At 35.8% G+C, this 18,782-nt stretch overlaps 1 protein-coding gene across 2 annotated transcripts in view; it reads right to left on the bottom strand.

The window, feature by feature from the left end:
• Nucleotides 1-7: 7 nt before the first annotated feature.
• Nucleotides 8-18,782, bottom strand: part of APPL1 (adaptor protein, phosphotyrosine interacting with PH domain and leucine zipper 1) — a 40,837-nt gene continuing 22,062 nt past the window's right edge. The window contains exons 12-22 of one of the 2 annotated variants that reach the window (XM_076008833.1): nucleotides 17,335-17,377; nucleotides 15,687-15,743; nucleotides 12,504-12,595; nucleotides 11,894-12,076; nucleotides 7,828-7,880; nucleotides 7,114-7,288; nucleotides 6,981-7,017; nucleotides 6,234-6,380; nucleotides 5,510-5,560; nucleotides 5,114-5,203; nucleotides 8-3,956 (exon numbers count right to left, since the gene is read on the bottom strand). In XM_076008833.1, coding sequence (XP_075864948.1) covers nucleotides 3,810-3,956; nucleotides 5,114-5,203; nucleotides 5,510-5,560; nucleotides 6,234-6,380; nucleotides 6,981-7,017; nucleotides 7,114-7,288; nucleotides 7,828-7,880; nucleotides 11,894-12,076; nucleotides 12,504-12,595; nucleotides 15,687-15,743; nucleotides 17,335-17,377 — 1,075 coding nt within the window. In that variant the 3' untranslated portion in view covers nucleotides 8-3,809. The remainder of the gene's footprint in view (nucleotides 3,957-5,113; nucleotides 5,204-5,509; nucleotides 5,561-6,233; nucleotides 6,381-6,980; nucleotides 7,018-7,113; nucleotides 7,289-7,827; nucleotides 7,881-11,893; nucleotides 12,077-12,503; nucleotides 12,596-15,686; nucleotides 15,744-17,334; nucleotides 17,378-18,782) is intronic. The other variant, XM_076008837.1, reaches the window with a different exon arrangement.

Raw genomic sequence — 18,782 nt, 5'->3', positions numbered from 1 at the left:
TACAAAAAGACTGTACAAAAATCATGGACTTTATTATACATTAAAAAATCTTCTAATAGCATATTTCCTGAAGCCTTGTCAGCAAATACTTATTTTGACAAAATGAAAAAATAAGTTTTCCGCCCCACATGTACACCATGATCACATAAAATTGAGTTCTTCAAATCTAGTTCTAAAGCAAAATGTTGCATGATTTTTAATTGTACATTGCATGATTAACAGTATCAGTGAAATAAGAATTAACCAATTCACTTACATTACAAAATCACCAACTATACAAAGCAATTTTGCACATTAGTTGTAACTTAATCCCCAGTTCTCATATTAACTGAAGTAAATTCCATATAAGTGCTGCCACAAGAGATTGGTTAAAAAGTATAATATGGTTCCAGTTTCAAATCTTTATGCATTATTAATTAATGTAAGAGAACAAAATTTCATGGAAGAGTAAACCAAACTTGCTAAAAATAAAATGAAGGACTTGCTTGCTACAACTGGTGTGTTTAAATATTTAAAATACATTCTGAATGCCAGGAGGCTGTTGTCAAAACCAACACTAATATTTTCATTTTATTTAGTTGGCAGAAGCTTTTGCAATATACTAGCTCTTAAGGTCTGGCAGCATGTCTAATATTCAAATTTTAAATACTGTGGTTCCTAGATATAACTCAAAATTAACCCAGATACCTTTACCACATAAGATGTTATGGTACCTAGGATGCACATCTTACTGTCCTTTTCCCAAGCATAATGTGGAGCCTGAGGATTCTTTTGAAATTAAACACAAAGAAATCATTGTAGATGTGGCAAAAACTATACTAGCTTTGGGGACTGTGTTCGAGGTAACAGTTTCGGTCTCTTGTTATCAAGTTTTCAAAATTTTCAAAAAGGAAGAAGGAATAACTGGTTTCCTACCAACTGACTTCATTACCACAGTTACAAAAGTACTGTTCATATAGGTAGCAGAATGCAGAGCAGAATTAGGTAGGCTTAATTTCTTCTCTTTAAAAAAAAAAAAGCTCTTTGTTAATTTCTAAAAAACCATTAAGTGTAAATCTTAATTTGAGCAAAGATATCCCCAAATCTAATCTAATCACTATCAAAGCATCTCAGAGCTAGAAGAGATTTTAAAAGAGGATAACAAGATCAGCTTTAACATTAGGCAGAAACCCATGGGCAGCTTTCTTTAATAACAAGAGCTTATTAAAGTTGATACTTAAATATCTGCAGTAATAGAATAGTTCATATAGTTCAATAGTAATAGAACAAAAGTTGAATCATCTAAAATTGTTGAAATCCACTCATGACTTCTATTGGGCATTGGAATGCATTTTGGTCTGACCTACCGACATGGAGACATGAGTATGTTATTGTGGAAATTCCTATGGAAACATGACTTAAAAGAACTACAAGTCTGTCCAGCATCCCTAAGTCTGCCAGTACCTTGAACTCTAAGCCTACACTTTGACCCAGAGTGCTAATAAAGGGCAGCACTTTACTACCATGCAAAGCACAAGCAAAATGCCTCCTAATGATGACCACCTTCCTGATAGGGCAACAGTTTTGTCTGAACTCAGTGAGGTAAAACTTGTATACACAAAAGATTTAATGAAACAGAAAGCTTACTAATCTCAAAAAGGTCTTAAAAGCAGGACTTGCCATGACTAGTTAAGTGCTGACAACAGAAGAAATTCCAACTTCAACAAAAGGAATGATACACTATTGTGAAAGCATTCCCTTTGGTAAGCACAAAATAAAGTATTTCATAAATTTCTACTTTTTTACTATGTATTTTGGTAACATAAGGCATCAAAGAGTATTAAATAATCATTATTTCCATTTGGCACATGGATAAAAAGAATATCACGATCCTATATATAATTATCTATCCCATTTCTACAGAAAACAATGTACATACACAGTGTGAAATAGTCAAGTTATGTTTTGAGAACAGATGCCATTTCTAATTCAGAACTAACAAGAAAAAACTGTGTATCAAAGTTTCCTTTGTGAAATTAGTCTTAGTGGCTAACCTCTTGAAAATGTATAAATGTATGACTATGTAAAATACTGTAAACTCAATATATTTAACTTGTATATATAGATACTTTTTCATGTGAAACACATGAATGTAATTTCTATCAGCAATGTTGATTAAAGAAAAAGAAATCAAGATTTGACACAGAAGACAGACAAGTATAGAAATATTTTAACCTTGGCACCAGGCTAAAATCCTTTCTTGGTCAACTTCTCCTACACTGTACCAGACATTCAGTTTCTTTTCAATCTGTCATGGAATTGGACCTGTTATTCATTTAAAGAATTAGAAGTACTTAGAATAATTAGTGCAAATTACTGTATTCTCATTTATTAGTTATTTGCCTTTGTGGATATAAAGTGGTGATTCAGTACTTTATCAAAACATAGGATTATGAAAATACTGGGAATATCAGTCTGAAATTTAAAAGATTACATTTTCTAAACTAAAGTCTGAGAATTTTTACTTTAAGCATGAAACATAATTGTTATAGAATTTCTTTTGAAACAAACATCACTTGATTTTCAATAAAAACTATTTCACATAAAGCAGAAAGTATCATCCTGTTATAACATCCTTACACATCAATCCTAATCTAAAATGTATCTGAACAACAAAAAAATCTTTTAACAAATTCCAAAATCTTATTTTTAACCATTACTGCTTTGCAGCAATAATTGAAGTCCCAACCTGAGAACTAAGAGTGTCATAATAAAATGCCAAGGGCTGTATCAATCTTAAACTGAATACACTTAAGTGTCTTTCCTACTAGCATCAGGTGTAGTACATCAGAGAAATCTGAGCAATCTAAGAAAGTGCCCTGAAATCCATAGTACCACCTGCCACAATTTGAAACCTTAAGTGTAAAATCTCTGTTCTAATTATTTTATAAAAGTTCTATTGCACATTTAATATTGTTAAAATATCTGCAAACCTGTAGAATTCTCTGTATAAAGGGTTTTAAACCTGTTCAGCTCACTGCTTCCTCATTGCCAACAAGACACTCCTAATGAAAGAGAGAGAGCATATCCATGAATATCTGAGCCTGAAGAATAAATAATTTATGGTCACAGCCAATTACAATGCAAGATAAAAAGTTCAGTTTGGGCCGGACGAGGTGGCTCATGCCTGTAATCCTAGCACTCTGGGAGGCAGAGGCGGGCGGATTGCTTGGGTCAGGAGTTCGAAACCAGCCTGAGCAAGAGCAAGACCCCGTCTCTACTATAAATAGAAAGAAATTAATTGGCCAACTAATATATATAGAAAATATTAGCCGGGCATGGTGGCGCATGCCTGTAGTTCCAGCTACTCGGGAGGCTGAAGCAGAAGGATTGCTTGAGCCCAGGAGTTTGAGGTTGCTGTGAGCTAGGCTGACGCCACGGCACTCACTCTAGCCTGGGCAACAAAGCGAGACTCTGTCTCAAAAAGAAAACAAAAAAAACCAAAACAAAACAAAAGTTCAGTTTGAAGAAAAAAAAAATGCTTGAGCAAATGTAACTCCTCAGCAATCTACTGCAGAGATGAGCAGGTTTCTTTTAGACATGTGGAATTTAATGTTAATGCATGGTATATTATGTGTAAGGGGGAAAAAAACCAATGCAAACCTACCTCATCAAGTTCAGTCTTATTTTTTAAAATGAAGCTAAAACAAGTAAATATAAAGCTTAGTCTCCTCCTTGATATTTCAACATAGTTGTTATCTTATGCCATTTCACCACAGAAATTGTCAAATTCCAAGGGGGGAAATATGAATCAAAAAGCAAAGATAAGTTTATGCTTCTGATTCTCTCTTCTTCCCTTCTTCTCCCAAATCACTCTCTTCTGACTGGCTACTGCTAAGGACAACAAACTGCCCCTCACTACTGGCTTGGTTTGGTCTACTGGAAGCAGCTATCAACCGACTTTGTTCTTCCAAGTCCTAGTGGAAAAGACAGAAAAGAAGCTAAGTTAATTGTCTGCAGTCAAATGGAAGACCTTGCAGTTAAAATACATACTTGAGAGCCACTTCAATCCTTCTGTCACAAATACAGATTCATAATTTTGATGAAAAGCAAGGCCACATCCAACCAATGTAACACCAAACTGAATTTTGGCACCATTCTAGAAATCCTACAAAAGCCAACATTCAAATTAAAATCTCTGTAGTGTTTTCCTTTCTTTTTTATGGCTAACAACCAAATCCAGGTCATCATCATCTCTCACTATACATTACAGTAAAAGCCTCATAAGGGATTGCCCCACATTCCTTCCTTTCCCCCTCTGAGGACTCTTCTCCATTCCTGTCCAGTTCTTATTGCTAAATCAGGTGTCACCTTTCTTCAGTCCACTCTAGCCTATCAGAAAGCCTGACTTCAGTGTCATCTTTGCCACTTTCCTCTTCTTTGTCCACATATCCAATCAATTGCCAATTCTTACTGATCTGTTCTAAGTATCCCAAAATTGTCTTCTTTTCTATTCCTACTGTCAATGCCACAACCCGTAACAGACTCTTAATAATCTCCTCATGGATCACCTATCAAATGCATTCTCCAGGTTTTGCTCTGAAATTTGTCTAGCATGAAATTCCTATTCAATGGACAATGATTTGACACTCCTGGCAGCATTAATATATGTATTTTTGTTATATACATATATAAGTATATAATTTATATTATACATAATTATATAACAAATATTACATATAATATAATAACATAACATATTTTATATATATATACATATAGCCCTCTAGGGGGAAAAAGCATGTTTTCTCCCTAGAGGGTAAAATGGCTTTCAGTAATGGCAGTTAAGTCTGCATAGCCCTCAAAAGAACAACTTTGACAGAGACAGCCCTCGCTGGTATATGAAACTTTTGGTATGTTTGCTAAACAGTAAGTCATACTACATGTCAATATAACTACAATATAAACATCATATCAGAAAACAGATGTTACCCTTTTCTGCCACGCTATGTGAATCATCTGGTTATGGAATGGCTGAGCAAGCAGAAACCTTTCACTTGGAAATTCAAATCTGAAAGTCCCAGTTTTCACAAATACCATATAAAGAAAAGCTCCAGATAGTAAGACTACATACCTTTTCAATCTGTTTTTGTTTACTTAGTTCTTTCTGTTGCTTCTCTTTTACTCTTTCTATTTCTTTTTGTTTTTCTGATGCCCTTCGATCCTAAAAAAGAACAGATGAATAAAACTAATAAATTAAATATGAAATAACTTTAAATTATAGACATTCCTCTTTTGTAACCTTCCAACTTTTTGGCATTTATATGAGAAAGCATATCAACAGTTTACATTCTATGTATGGTAGACAGTTATCCAAAGTCTAAATGCTGTATCAGCAATGGCATCCACTATAAATCTTGCTCAGCAAAATCATTTTATCTACTTGTTAACATCAAAGAGTTTATATTATTATACCACTCTTGGAAAATTAGTTACCATTCTTGGAAAATCAAGTATCTCAGATTCTTACCAGTTCAGCATGCAAAGCTATCTGTTTTGCCAATCCAACGGAATCACAAATCTAAAATGACAAAAAGTATGTTCTTAGGCAGTTCTCACATCAAAGCAACAATTTCAAGTATTCAAATACCTAATATAACTAGTTTTATAATTAGTCATCATACACTGCTTCAAACAAAAGCAGATGTAAGAATGCTCCAGCCCCCAAACTAAGCCTTTGTATGTTTTCTTCAGAGTCTGAGAGCTTTCATGGCTGATTCTCACCCCCTTTATGTACCCTGCTTCTTGTTATCTCAAATTCTTTACTGATATAGTAAGGCTGCCAAACAGCGAAGCTGTCAGCTGCTCCAAGCTGAAAACATCTGAAAATAGGTGATTATGGGAATATATTCCATTTCCAGGATAAGTTTATGAAGCTAAATTAAGATCGCACCAGCTATCAGTGGCCACGGGAGGCATGGGTCTGTAGAGTCAGAAGGACCAACCCAGCAGCCTGGCTCTCTTCAGAGCAACATGCTTTTGTCAAGCAGCAGCTCAGTAGAACTAGGCAAAATCTGGGTGTTTTTTTCCAGAAATCTCAGTCAGAATTACATAAAAATTTAATCATGTAATTTTTAATTAATAGTAATTTTATTTAATTAGTAAGAATTTAATTGTTATTAAATCTTAGTAAGCATTAATTAGTGATTATGATTAAGTATTTCACAACAGAAACATTCTGAAAAGCCATGTACCTTTTCCCCTTCATTGTTTGATTCAAATATATAGCAGACTGATGACAGATTACTTTCACTTCTCCCTCCTGATGTCCGAAGAACAAATCCAAAAAGGCGCTTATTCTCCTGGTGTGTAGCATACAAAACTACACAGGGCAATGGAAACTGCCGCAGAAAACATCAGAGCAAACATGAGATCTTTCAAACCATTACAATAGCACTTATATACGACAAATTCACATACTAAATTCTAAAATTATCATAAATATTAAAGCCAATTTTTTTAACAGACTGGTAATCCAAGAACAACAATGTCATATTGGGTTTGGATTACTAAGCAGAAAAAGAGGGTGTTAAATACTGAATTTGTTTTATTAGTTAGTCAACACATTTTACAAAGTCAAATTCAATAACAAAAATAGTCTTTTTAATGAATGAACTAAATGGAAACACACACACCTGCAGCTATTTGAAATAGATAATTATAAAACACTCTCAATCATGTTCACCTTTTAATTCCTCTTGTTTTTTGGTGTGTATGATACATGCCTCCTGAGGGGCAAACACTAAATATCGCACAAAATTGTGTCATTTTCAGTTACATGGAATGTTCAATTATAACTTTTTGGAGATGGCCATAGATTTAACTGTAACAGTCTAAACACCAATCATAATTGATACTACTATACCTGAATATCAGGATCAGGATTATTATCAAGTTGTAAGTTGTGTATAGGCACAAAGCTTAACTCATGTAGAACTCACCGTGAGCCTTGTAACCTGGGTCTGTGGATCAATTAACCTATAATAATAATTAAAAATTTGGAAAACAAATTTTAATTAGGCTGAAATTATGTAACTTTTTCTACAGTTCTTTTAGGGAGGGGTTATTACTTACTTTAAACAGTCACAAGTGACTAATAAATGTGATTCTGTCATACGAAAGATGTTATGGATGGCCCGGGCAGCTAAGATTTGGCGCATTGTTTCATAAACAACATCTGGATGGTCATCTGATTTCACCTCCATAGAACCAAGGAACCGGACAATAAATAACTGATGAAGAATGGAATCTATAATAGAACAAGGTACACTATGCATTTTTAAATGCCACATTTATTTTCCTTTTAGATTCCCAGTGAAAAATTCAACCTAAAGGGGAGGTATTTAGAAATAACTCCTAACTACAGTGTTCAAATTACAGGAAAATTAAGGTCTCAAATTCAAATACAAAAGGGTAATGCTTCAACAATTGGTGGTTCTGGGTAAAAAGAATTCCTTGCACTATTACTGCTTTTCTGTCAGTTTGAAACTGTATAAAATAGATAATAGGAAAAAGAAAAAATAAGTTATGCTCTAGTACTAGAATTTAAATATCAGCTGTTAGGAAGAGCTTAAAAGACATCTTATGCATTGAGAATTGGACTATGAAGTGAAAAGTATGATATTCTATAATTCTCCATAATTCTATATAGTAACAACATCTTAAGTCAGATTAAGTTCTGTTGTTTCAAGTTAATATTAAAACTGAGCATAGTAGCAAACATAAATGACAAATTCTTCACAGTTTACTACTGAGAAGTAGTTCTAAAATACTGCACATCTGTTTTACCTTCAGTTTCAGATTTTGTATTTCCTCCAGATTCTCCAAATGGATTTGTACGCCTGAAAAGTTGAGAAAAAAATATGAACATATGGCCAGATACATGGAAGAAATCTAATTATTGAATCGAGAGTTAAAATGAAGAGTCACAAAACTTTGCACAAACATTTTAGAAAGAAAAACTCTTAAAATGGTCCATCCTGGTAAGGAACACCACTGATGACCAAATTACTATGACAGATGGCTTCTGCCCTCACACATTAATAGGCTGCACCCAGTGTTGCTGTATTTTAGAAGGTTAGCCATACACAACAAAAATCAACATTATAATAAACCATGTTGCAGAAGTTCTTGAATTTAAATAAGCTAGCACAGAGGAACACTGATTTAGCTCCAATCTCAGCTGCTTAAGAAAAATGCCAGGGATTTCCTGGGATTGTAAAAACCTTTTTAGGTTCTCCAAGTACAAGTTGCAAGTCAACTATGATGATTTGAACATTTTCTAGTATTAAACCTACCATGTTTCCCCGAAAATAAAAATAAAGGTCTTGTATTTATTTTTCCTCAAGACACCCTAGGGCTTATTTTCAGGGGATGTGTTATTTTTTTTAAGTACGGTACAACAATCTACATTTATTCAAATATACTTGTCTTCTTCTGGAACATCATCATAACTCTCCAAACCCCGAATTCCATCCTGAATTTCTTGTGACTCTATTTCCTTTAGAACCATTGGCCCCAATCTCTCATCGAGCAACAGAGCTCTCATTAAATGAGCAGCTCTTATCCACGTAACCTGCTCAGAGTGCATTGGTAACAACACTGCCAGTGATTTTGTCCCATGAATTCTTCACCCAAATCACGACCTCTTGCAGGCTAGGCTTCACAAAGTTTCCACGCTGATTTCTTGTCATTCTATTTTCAATGTAGTCATTAATTTCCATGAGCAAATGATCTTTGAATGGCTTGTTTAGTGCAACATCAAGGATCTGCAGATAGGCAGTCATTCCTGCAGGAATCATTATTTAATCTATTCTTCTCTCTGCAAGGAAGTTCTTCATGTCTTTAGCATGGTGAGTGCTGGCTGAATCCCAGACTAGCAGACCTCTTTGGCCACCTCGCAAAACAAGTGGCAGCATTAAATCAAGCCACTTCCTTATAACTCCTCGTGTGCACCAGGCTTTTTCAGTTTCAAGAACATAAATGTTGGAAACACGTTCAATGTTATCTTTCTTGCCCTTAGTGATGATAAGAGGTGTGACTTTCTTTCCATCCAGACGAATTGCCAAAATACAGGTAACGCGTGAACTTTCCTGACCAGTGGGGGGAATGTAGATTGAGGAGACACCCCTCTGTTCAACTATCATATGGGCTTCTTGACCCATAAACACTGCAGTTTCATCCATAGCGATCATGTTGCAAAGTTGGTATTTAGAATAGTTGATGCCATAAACAAAGGACTTGAATGCAAGTGCTCGCTTAATAACTTTAGCATCTTTCCACTTAAACAGTGTAGTTCATATCACTGAAGAAAGCCATCCAGCCAGTGTTGTGATGCTTTGAAATCTTCTGGGGATATTTCAAATTGTGGTGCCATTGCAAGGACAAATCTTTGAATATCAGTCCTGTGCACAACCAAGCCTTTGCTCTCCTGTCATGTCTTCCAGCTCAGGAAATAAAGGTTGCCGATCTGAACCACACTTGCACTTCTTAGCATTTCCTCTATCCACATGTAGACTGAGGTTATCATATTCTGCCCGCCATTTTGGGACCATTCAGATACCTAACTTCTTCTCTTTGCCGAAAGCCGTAAGATTCTTGCCCTTGGAGTCCTCCACAATTTCTTTCTTGTACTCAACAGAATAGCACGTTCTTTTTGCACTCATATTGTCTGGGGGTACAGATACACAGGAAAAAGAGAGATAGGCCAGCAAAGCTGATATGTAAGGGCTGGCTTATTTATCAGAGATCCAGTGAGCACTGGGTTCAATCTGCACAGTGGAGCAGAAATGATCTCTCTGGGCTCAGTAGAAGACTGCTTGCTGAAGCTTTTCCCTTATCCCCTGGGTGTTGGGGGGGGGGGTGGTAAGAGAGGACCAAGGTATTGAGTAAAATGGCAGCCACAGCTTTCCTTCTTCTTGCCGGGGATACATAATACCTAAAGTGGAGTGTCCCACTCCTCACTTCACTGAGGAGACTTTCCCCTCAAAGCCTCAGCTTGCAGCATGCACAGGATGCCGGGACCCGACAGGGGGAGCCAACCTTGTTGGTGCGGCTGCCCGCACCTTTCCCGTCACCTCTGGGATAGTAGCTGTCAAATTGGGGCAGATAAGAAGGACTGCTCATCTTCTTTATCGCTCCAAGAGGAAATGCTTAAGTTGTGCAGATAAAATGTGCTGTGTAGCCACGCCCATCACTAGGTCTTATTTTTGGGGTAGGGCTTATATTGTGCAAGTGCTTAGAAATCCTGCTAGGGCTTATTTTATGGGTAGGTCTTATTTTCAGGGAAATACGATATATTTCTTAAGGTTTAAGTAACAATGTAAGAAGAAAAGTGAACTGGAGGTGGAAGCTACCTCCCGTTTTAGTGTGTATGGCTTGTGGCACACCCACAGTGAAGGAAGAAAAGTACAATTCAAAGTAGGTTTTGGAAGCAAACAGAGCTAAATGGTTCTAAAATAACACTGGCATTAAAATTAACAGGAAATTGATCTCTTTATCCATGTGTGATTTATTATATCAAATGCTAAGCATATTTTTATAAATGTAATCAAATGCAAATTACTTTTCGTGGGTCACAGCCATGTATATCCAATCAACATATTATCAATTTATTAGGTGTCCAACCTACTTAATAAATGATTTGCCTTAAGTCATATTTCCTTTATCCACACCCAAAGAAAATTTTTAACTGCTTCAATAAGAATATTCCTTACTATAAAATAAAAGATGACTCATTAATAATTCAAAACAGTGATAATGTTTTAGTAACTTCCTAAAGATTTCTTATTCTGGTACAGTATTTTCTAATAAACGTATAGCCTTTATTATGTTAATATTATAAACTTATGTTTAAAATACTTTTTTTTTAATTTTATTATTTTTTGAGACAGAGTCTCGCTTTGTTGCCCAGGCTAGAGTGAGTGCCATGGCATCAGCCTAGCTCACAGCAACCTCAAACTCCTGGGCTCAAGCAATCCTTCTGCCTCAGCCTTTCGAGTAGCTGGGACTACAGGCATGCGCCACCATGCCTGGCTAATTTTTTCTATATATATTAGTTGGCCAATTAATTTCTTTCTATTTATAGTAGAGATGGGGTCTTGCTCTTGCTCAGGCTGGTTTCGAACTCCTGACCTTGAGCAATCCACCCGCCTCTGCCTCCCAGAGGCTAGGATTACAGGCGTGAGCCATGGCACCCAGCCTAAAATACTATTATGACCTAAAGACAGAACTATCAACTTTATTCTGCAATTTTAAGAGCAAATATCCAAGATATAAGAAATTCAGAAGTAGGCCGGGCGCTGTGGCTCACGCCTGTAATCCTAGCTCTTGGGAGGCCGAGGCGGGCGGATTGCTCAAGGTCAGGAGTTCAAAACCAGCCTGAGCAAGAGCGAGACCCCGTCTCTACTATAAACAGAAAGAAATTAATTGGCCAACTGATATATATATAAAAAATTAGCCGGGCATAGTGGCACATGCCTGTAGTCCCAGCTACTCGGGAGGCTGAGGCAGAAGGATCACTCGAGCCCAGGAGTTTGAGGTTGCTGTGAGCTAGGCTGACGCCATGGCACTCACTCTAGCCTGGACAACAAAGTGAGACTCTGTCTCAAAAAAAAAAAAAAAAAAAAAAAAAAAGAAATTCAGAAGTAAATATTTTTTAAACTAAATTATCTTAACTCCTTTAATTGAGGCAAAAGACTTAAAGAAAAATCTGCATGCTTCTGCTCTATCAAAGTTAGGCAATTAAACAAAAAAAAAACCTATAACATAGCTGATGCACTTGATATATAAGAGATGACTCTCAAATGTAGAAATGGAATCATAAACTTTACAGACTATAGCACAATGTCCCCACCTGCCTCCCTGGCCAGAGGCTTTTGCTTGGCCAGGTTGATCTTCAGACACAGGAGAAATTATGTCAAATTGTATCGGGGTGTCTGGGGCAACAAGAGAATCTAGAGAGAGGGCAGCCAAATTTGTGGTCTCAGATCCTAAGGATCCTGAACTGCTGGTTCGAGCTGTTGGTGGCCGAGATTGTCTAATAACAAATGAAAACAAGAAGGCATTGCATTTAGTTTTTTCTTTTGGAAATCAAATACTTAACAAACCATGAAAAAAGAAAACACAGTATTATAAGTCAATAAGAGTAAAACAAATTTCAATAAAAACCAATCCCAAATCATAGCTACTTATTTAATAGCAGACTTCTTTCTTTCCAATTATTAAACTCAAAGACATAAATCATCTCAACCTAGAGATTTAGTTGGAAACACTAGGGAAATCTGAAATAATTATTTATTTAGCACCCTTACTGGCAAATTTACCATTTTGAAAATACACTTTCTCTGTTGTTCAAGGAACTATTTGGTACTAATATAAGCAGTACTGCTAAAATCAAAGTGCTCACCAACACTTTAAATAGTTCCTGTATAGTTCTTTAAATAGCTTCCAGTGTGGTAACTCACCCTGCTGGCCGAAGGCTCTCATGTCTCTGCTGGAAAGACGGAGAAGGAGTGACAGCTTCTAGAGCTGACTGATTTACTCGTGCAGCAGTTTCCTATTTTGATTATTTTTTTAAAAAAAAGGTCTAATATTAGTAAAGTAAGAAAACCAAAAGTTTGAATATAACTCTGAATTATTAGAATGCTTTTGAGTTCACTTAAAATACAAACTATAGCTACTAAAGTAGTTCCACATTCTCTCATCTTTATATTAAGGAATATAATTAACTTCACAACATTATAAACTTAAGTTTCCTCTTGCTTCCTTTAATCTAGAAAAACATCTGATTATTTTCTACTAATATACATAATTATTCTAAATCATTTTTCATTAAATTTTTAAAGAAAATATTGTTTTTTCTTTAAATTTTTAACTACTAGATATTTTGGATTAAGGTTTCTATTGCTAGCACTCTGCACAGTGCCTGGCACAGTAGACATTTGTTTTTTGTTGTTGTTGTTTTCTGAGACAGAGTCTTGCTGTATTGCCCAGGCTAGAGTGAGTGCCGTGGCGTCAGCCTAGCTCACAGCAACCTCACACTCCTGGGCTCAAGCGATCCTCCTGCCTCAGCCTCCCGAGTAGCTGGGACTACAGGCTTGCGCCACCATGCCCAGCTAATTTTTTCTATATATATTAGTTGGCTAATTAATTTCTTTCTATTTATAGTAGAGACAGGGTCTCACTCTTGCTCAGGCTGGTTTCGAACTCCTGACCTCGAGCAATCTGCCCGCCTCAGCCTCCCAGAGTGACATTTGTTGAATAAAGAAATTTAGAAGAAGTAGGAAATATTCACAAAATATGAAAGTAGTATAACTATGCTGGTAAAGTTTTCAGAATTTTCCAGAATATATTTATGCTCAGAAATATCTATATATTTATAAAGTTTTCATGGATATTTTCAGACCAAAATTTGAAAGAAAGCTTTCCATTAGACATATTTTAGACTTATTGTTTTAGTCAAAAGACTGGCTAAATAAAAATGGTATTTAAAGATCTGTTTTAACAATGTACATATAGTTAATATTAATATTACCCTTCTGTATACTTGAAAATGGTTAAGATGATAAATTTGGTTTTTATCATAATTTAAAAAAAATAGTCTTTAAATTAGAAAAAATAATTACAAAACAGTTTTGCATTTCTATGCCTTACAGTTAGCAAAAATACCAATATAATGCCACAAATTGATCAAAATTTCTACCCTCATTAATACAGATAAAATAATTCCTGGATAACCTGGAAAATACTAACTAAAAAACAGAGTTCTGATAATTGGTAGGAAAAGATTGTAAGTATGAACTATTCAAATTCCAAACACTGTATTCTCTATGCATTTCCTGGGTTGTAAAATAAATAATTTAATTTGCATTTTAATTTTATTTTTTGTTTTTCCCAAGTAACTTTACATAAAAGAAAAGCTGGATTGGCAAGAGATCAAGTTACTAAAACCAAAAACCTTCTCTATAGTTTGTACTGACTTTCTAAAATTTAACTTATAATTTATTATAATATACAATTATGTTTTCATATATAATTATAACTCATTATTATAAAACTAACAAATTACTAATATTTTGAAGGTCATGAAATTTTTGTTTCTTTAGTTTAAAACTTCCCCCAGGATGCCTAACCTAAATCATTTTTCTTGGCAGGTACCTCAAAGTCATTGAAAGAAAAACAGAATGACTCTTCTTTTCCAAATTGTTCTTCTCTTTCCTTAGGTTTAAAACCTGGAAGTCATCTTTACCTTATTTATCTCTTTCATCCTTCACATCAATAGTAAACTAGTCTAGACCCTCCTGTCTAATCCACCATTACATCAATAGGAGTTAAAGATTTAGAAGAGTTGAGGGCCTCCCCAAAAATTAGCCCTCTCAGCCTCACCTGAAATCATCAGCCCCTGCCCAGCCTGGGAGATGCCAGGGTATATTCATAGCACAGTGAGGCCCACCAAGACTGCTCTTGTCATAGGGCCAAGTCTTTGGACACTACAGTCTGGGCCCACTTGATTCCTTCCAGAATTCTCTGTACTTTTGGGTTCTGCCTGAATGTTTGGACTGTACCTATGGCTATGTCTACACTGCAGGGTTCATATGTTTTGATATCCTCGCTTTCAAGGTATAATTTGCAGAACTGGGAGTTCAAGCTACATCAACCTAGACATACTGAATCATAATATGCATTTTTACAAGATCCCTGTGTGATCTGTATGTACATTGCAGTTTTCTATTATTCTCTATCAAGACCGTTAACTCTAATTTCATTATTTGTCTCATAAACATACCATTTATGCAATTGCGCTTTTGTTTTTATTTTCTTATCTGAAATGTCTCTTCTTTTCCTCAAAACTCAAACAAATCATACCCAGCTCAGGTTTCTACCATCTCCACAGAGATTCTTCTAAAGCTAAAGTACACACTGATCCTAATATTCTCAAAACTGAAGCCATTACCATATGCTTTCAATTATATCCTGTTTTATCTGAAATGTTACTTAAAGTTTTAGTTTTGTTTCCCCATACAGATAGGCTCCTGGAAGGCAGAGGCCATGGCTTATTTTTCTTCTCTATTTCCCTTCTCCACATGCTCAACAGAGTTAAACAGTCAATACCCAGTAAATATTTGTTGGCTGACTGATTTCAGTACCTTTCAAAATTATTGTTCTAGGAAGATCACTCATTACATACATGGTACATTAAAGCTACCTATTCAAGGTCAAATTAAAAAAATGACAGAACTTGGCCAGGTGTGGTGGCTCATGCCTGTAATCCTAGCACTCTGGAAGGCCAAGGTGGGCGGATTCCTTGAGGTCAGGAGTTCGAAACCAGCCTGAGCAAGAGTGAGATCCCATCTCTACTATAAATAGAAAGAAATTAATTGGCTAACTAATATATATGGAAAAAATTAGTCGGGCATGGTGGCTCAGGAGGCTGAGGCAGCAGGATTGCTTGAGCCTGGGAGTTCGTGGTTGCTGTGGGCTAGGCTGACGCCACGGCACCCACCTAGCCTGGGCAACAAAGCGAGACTCTGTCTCAAATAAAATAAAATAAAATGACAGAACTTGAGAAATTATGACTTAATTAATAAAAGCATATAAGCCACAGAATTCAATTTGGCTAGATTTGTATAACAAAATAAAAATATTACCTCTGGATTTTCACTTAAGTATATTTGTTTAGATATGTTGTTTATTGTACAGATCCACTGCAAGAGAATAGAAAAATATAATTAATAATTTTTATCTACAAAGTTTCTCTTCTAAAGGTAAATGATGTTCAATATTCAATTGAAACACAAGTTTCATTAGAAGTAACACATAATCTTCCTTATAAGAAGATCCCTTATAAGGAAGGTACATATATAGGAAAACATTTAGTAGTTTTATTAATTATTTAAACATATGCATATATATGAGAACATTCAGCAGATTTAAAAATTCAAAATTTATTTCATACAAGGAAATAAAAATATAGCAATCATACTAAATGACAATTTAATAGTTTATACTTATCTTCTTATATCACTTCCCCCCAGTAAACCCCACCAAACAAGACAGCCTGCACTCAGGTATCATAATTAACACCAATGCAAAAAAGTTAAGAGAGAAATATATTCCTGGTGAATATATTATATTATACCTTCCTCCTCTCTTTCAAGTGTATGGATAATTAGCATAGAAAACATTCTCTTCTGCACATCTTCTACTTCACTCTCAAGGATTCCAGTGCCTGATGAACCTCATTAAACTAAACAAATTATTTTCTTTGGTAAACCATGCAGTGAGCAGAGAGACGTTTGTCTGTGTTCCTCAGAGACCAAAATCAAAATTTTTTTTTTTTTGAGACAGAGTCTCGCTTTGTTGCCCAGGCTAGAGTGAGTGCCGTGGCGTCAGCCTAGCTCACAGCAACCTCTAACTCCTGGGCTCAAGCAGTCCTTTTGCCTCAGCTTCCCCAGTAGCTGGGACTACAGGCATGCACCACCATGCCCAGCTAATTTTTTTATATATATTAGTTGGCCAATTAATTTCTTTCCATTTTATAGTAGAGACGGGGTCTCGCTCTTGCTCAGGCTGGTTTCGAACTCCTGACCTCGAGCAATCTGCCCGTCTCGGCCTCCCAGAGTGCTAGGATTACAGGTGTGAGCCACCACGCCCGACCCAAAATCAAATTTTAATATCAACTTTTTTCCACAAGAAGTAATAAAGGTAGATCTCTGTAGAATTTTCAACATTGTCTTTACCAACACAAGGCTCAAAATCAAGTAAGGTATATTTTCATGGAAGAATATTTCTCAGGTCAAGGGTTTTGAAGCATCAGTTCTTACTAGTAGTAAGAATGGAGCCAAAAATAAAAGACTCATGAGGAAGAACAGACACTCCCAAATTTTTGTTTTTCTGTCTTTCATTTTCCCAAAGTTTTAAGCTTTAGTTGCTTCCTGCCATGCCACACCTGCTGCCACATGTTCTTACTGCAGCAGATAGTGTCTCAGAGGGTTGGTGAGAGAAGGGAATAAATTAAACTGCCATCCCATGACACTGACAGCCTGCCAGATGGCAATGGTCACAAGGTCATTTCTGATATTGAGCTTTAAAGATAGCAGTGAGATGATCACTAAGGTCTACTAGCTATAAAACTCTGTGAGAAACTTAAGAATGTTGCTTGAGGACAACAGACTTTTACAAAAAAGGATTTTTAATTAACTAGGATTTTCCAAAATATCCATAATGAATATGTGTTTTGTTATTAGAAGAGTATTTTTAAATGTTGCTAAAGAAAATAACTAGATAAAATTTTACCTCTTCATGGTCTTTTTTACTCTCTGCTTGCAAAATTGAAGATCTGGAAAAAAAGAAGTTTGAGCCTCAATTCTTTTTATAAGTACTTGGAACATGATCTGAGAGAACTTTTATCTTTAATGGTATCAGTATATATAAAAACTAATCAAGAAAAACAAAATCAAAACACATCTAACAGTATTGCAGAACAAGGAGACCACCAGAGGCATCAGGACTCAGACTTATAACAACTCTGACTTTGGTTATCTATGCCAAATGTATCAAAGTAAACAGGTACCAATACTCAAAAGACAGACCACAATAAAGGTACACTTTAACAACTAAGACAATGCACTTCAACTTCTGTACCTATCATATATATTTCAAATATAAATCACTGATCCTAATAGAAAAAACTAACGTTACTTCATTATTTCTCCTTTAATAGAGTTAAATAAAAAAATTTCAGTATATTAATCACTAACGTAGTGATATTTAGCTTTTCTGTAGATGTTAATATTTTAAATGGTAGAGAAAAAATAATTTTGCATCACACCGGGAATATGAAATGAGAAATCATGTTAAGCATTAGCCAAAAAACTAAAAATATAAAAATGTAAGTATTTGTAAGTAATATAGTAACAATTTGATAATTTTGATAAATGAACACAGGGACTCCCAACATCTAGTGTGATAACTGAAACATAGTTTTGGCATTCATTAAATATCATATAAAAGGAATATGAAATAAGGCCGCCCCAGTACTTTGGGAGGCCGAGGTAGGAGGTTCACTTAAGGCCAGGAATTCAAGACAAACCTGGGCACCATGGAGAGACTCATCTCTACAAAAATTTTTTAAAAACTTAGGCCGGGCGGTGGCTCACGCCTATAATCCTAGCACTCTGGGAGGCTGAGGCGGGCAGATAGTTCAAGGTCAGGAGTTCGAAACCAGCCTAAGCAAGAGTGAGACCCCGTCTCTACTAAAAATAGAAAGAAATTAATTGGCCAACTAATATATATAGAAAAAATTAGCCAGGCATGGTGGCGCGTGCCTGTAGTCCCAGCTACTTGGCAGGCTGAGGCAGAAGGATTACCTAAGCCCAGGAGTTTGAGGTTGCTGTGAGCTAGGCTGACGCCACAGCGCTCTAGCCTAGGCAACAGAGTAAGACTCTGTCTTGAAAAAAAATTAGGTGGGCATGGTGGCATGCACCTGTAATCCAAGCTACTTGGGAGGCTGAGACAGGAGAATTGCCTGAGTCCAGGAATTTGAGGCTGCAGTGAGCTATGATCTCACCATCGCACTCATGGGCAACAGAGATTCTGTCAAAAAAAAAAAAATGAAATTTGATAATTCCAAATTTGATATTTGAAATTTTGATCAAAGATAGAGCATGATATCTTTCTTTAAGGGGCAAAGTTGAAATTTATTTATTTCTATAGTATCTTAATGTACGTAAATATAGGGGAAA

The sequence above is a fragment of the Microcebus murinus genome, chromosome 1 (genome assembly GCF_040939455.1).
Source record: "Microcebus murinus isolate Inina chromosome 1, M.murinus_Inina_mat1.0, whole genome shotgun sequence".
Lineage (NCBI taxonomy): Eukaryota > Metazoa > Chordata > Mammalia > Primates > Cheirogaleidae > Microcebus > Microcebus murinus.
This window is presented reverse-complemented; position numbering and strand designations above follow the sequence as displayed.